We start from the raw sequence: 2,696 nt of genomic DNA, 5'->3' as shown, positions 1-2,696 counted from the left end.
CCCGCGTCACAGGTTTTACTGGTACAGACTCTCCCCGCGTCACAGGTATTGCAGGCAGTGGTTGTCCCCGGGTCACAAGTTCGATGACTATTACCCTGCCGGGAGGCACTGAGGTCGAGGATTGAAGGTAGTTGAAGCCAGCATGAGCATTAAAGGAGGAAGATTCATAGAATTATACAGTACAGGAGGCCATTTGACCCATCGTGTTGTACTGGCTCCCAAAAGGGCGGCATTGTGGCTCAGTGGTTAGCGCTGCTGCCTCATGGCGCCAGGGACCCAGGTTCGATTCCAGCCTCGGGTAACTGTCTGTGTGGAGTTTGCATGTTCTCCCAGTGTCTGCATGGGCTTCCTCTGGGACCTCCGGTTTCCTCCCACAGTCCTAAGATGTGGGGGTTAGGTGGACTGGCCATATTAAATTGCCCATAGTGCCCAGGGATATAAGCTAGGTGGATTAGCTGTGGGAAATGCAGGGCTACAGGAATGGGGCGGTGGGGGTGCTCTTTGGACAGCTGATGTGGATTCGATGGGCTGAATGGCCTGTTTCCAAACTGTAGGGATTCTATGAAAGAGCTACGCAGCTAGTCCCACTCTCCACCCCTACCTCTGTAGCCCTCTAACTTCATCACTTTCAAGTATATATACAGCTCTCTTTGAAACTTCCTCTATCACTCTCCCAAGCAGTGCATTCCAAATCCTAACAACTCTGAGCAAAGAAGTCTCACCTCATCTCATCCTCACTCTTTTGCTGACTATCTTGAAATTGTGACCCCTAGTTACTGACATACCAAGTAGTGGAAATAGAATAAAAGAAACACGAGTTGTTACCATTTGGAATGTGCGGCCTGGAAGGGCAATGGAAGCACATTCAATAATAGCTTCCAACAGGGAATTACATAAAGAGCTGAAGAAGGAACATTTGCAGGCAAATGGTGAAACAGGATTGAGTGTAATTGGATGGCTCGTTCAAAGAGTGGGCAAATGGGCTCTTTCTGTGCAGTATCATCCATGGTCCTACAACGAACGGAGAACCCGTGACATTGGCAATAAGTGAAGGAAAACACTGCAATGCAGTTTGTTTACCGCTCAAATCAATTGCAGAGATGTCAAAAAACTACTCATCTTCGAATTTCATGGAACACTTTGATTCGCTCTTCAGATTTACTGGATGTGGTAGAAGAGGCAAAGAGCAAATTGACGGTCAGCTAATAACCATGCAATTGTGTACAGCAGGAATAGCGCACTTTCCACAATAAGCATGTGGAGGTGTACGGTAAAGAGAGGGGGAGGGGGAGGTCAGAAAGTCATGGGATGATGCCAAGGAACATAAGCCAACCGGAACTGGTGAACTGAGTTGGGGTCATAATGGAAGGAAAAGGACAAAGAGATCAGCAGCAAAAACAGAAATTGCTGGAAAGGCTCAGCAGTCTGGCAGCATCTGCAGAGAGAAAACATTTTGGCTTGAAACGTTAACTCTCATTTCTCTCCACAGATGCTGTCAGACCTGTCAATACTTTCCAACAATATCTATTGTTGTTTGTGATTTACAGCATCTGCAGTTCTTTCGGTTTTTATTGAAGAGATCAGTGGGATTAACTGAAATACCAAACTGTGCTCTGTGCGGAGGGTCATGGCCACAGTGATGGAAACAGCCAAAGCTTTCTTCATTTTATGCACCTCCGAAGTGAATACTTACTTTTGCAATTATTACTTCCTTCCGTAGAATTTTCATGGCGTAGTACCTCCCTGTGGCCTTCTCTTTCACCAGGATAACTTTGCCGAAGGTGCCCTTCCCCAGTAACTTCAAATAGTCAAAATCGTTCATCGTCTGGAATGAGAAGGGACAGCAGCTAAGTTAGTCATACTGCTTGTCTTTTCATATGGAATGAGACTGAAGGTTACATCATGGCGACCTGGGCTAAAAAAAGCTCTAAAATGTTGCTGCTTGGCCTGCTGTGTTCATCCAGCTCTACACCTTGTTATCTCAGATTTTCCAGCATCTGCAGTTCCTACTATCTCTAAAATGTTGAAGCTTTGACTTACTTGTAAAATTTAAGCCCCTCCCTGCCATACAGTAATGTCACCAAATTGCAATCACTGTGGAACTCCGTAGAGAGGGAGGGGTGCAGGTCATTCCTCACCCAGTGGGTGCTTGGGAGCTTAACGAATCAGAACTGTGTGGGCATGATCTCCAAACGCGCATTGCCATGTTCAGCCAAGGTCACTCCTGCCCCCAAAACTCAGTAGCACCAGCTAAACATGAAAAATCCTGTTTGATGGGACATAACACGCCTGCAGGTTGATTAAGAATATCGAAAGGCTTGGGAAAAACTCGTCAAATGCCCAATCCCTCTGACTGTGCTCGGTCCTCTGCCAAATGAACCCACATACTAACCACCTTATTCCTGGACTTCAAAATCGACACCTCCATCTCTTCCATTCCCGAGGTGTCACTGGGCGAGCCAGACTTGACATCCATAGCGTCGTCTCCAGGCTCCTGATGTTTTAAGCTGTTCGCAACAGTCTGGATGGCTCTTGTCCATTCCTCTCTAGAAAACAGAGTGGTGGCTGTGGTCAGTGATACTTGTCCCTTTGCAGCCAGAAACTCCCCAGCTGTACAGATTACTCTGTTCGCCCTCAGACAACCGACGAAATCGAGGCCTGACAAGCAACACCTGGAATGCCCAGTGCAGAATTCC

General features: G+C 47.0%; 1 protein-coding gene across 8 annotated transcripts in view; it reads right to left on the bottom strand.

The window, feature by feature from the left end:
* The window catches only part of LOC109931632 (RAC-beta serine/threonine-protein kinase), a 64,154-nt gene that overhangs the window by 26,087 nt on the left and 35,371 nt on the right, over window positions 1-2,696 (bottom strand). For 7 of the 8 annotated variants that reach the window (XM_048618257.1, XM_020530879.2, XM_048618260.1 and 4 more), the window contains 2 exons: window positions 2,393-2,546; window positions 1,694-1,825 (listed from right to left, as the gene is read on the bottom strand). In XM_048618257.1, the coding sequence (XP_048474214.1) occupies window positions 1,694-1,825; window positions 2,393-2,546 (286 nt within the window). The remainder of the gene's footprint in view (window positions 1-1,693; window positions 1,826-2,392; window positions 2,547-2,696) is intronic. The other variant, XM_048618262.1, reaches the window with a different exon arrangement.

This window comes from Rhincodon typus, chromosome 39 (assembly GCF_021869965.1).
Source record: "Rhincodon typus isolate 14 chromosome 39, sRhiTyp1.1, whole genome shotgun sequence".
In the NCBI taxonomy this organism is placed as follows: domain Eukaryota; kingdom Metazoa; phylum Chordata; class Chondrichthyes; order Orectolobiformes; family Rhincodontidae; genus Rhincodon; species Rhincodon typus.
Note: the sequence above shows the minus strand (reverse complement) of the source record. Positions and strands in the feature narration are given on the sequence as shown.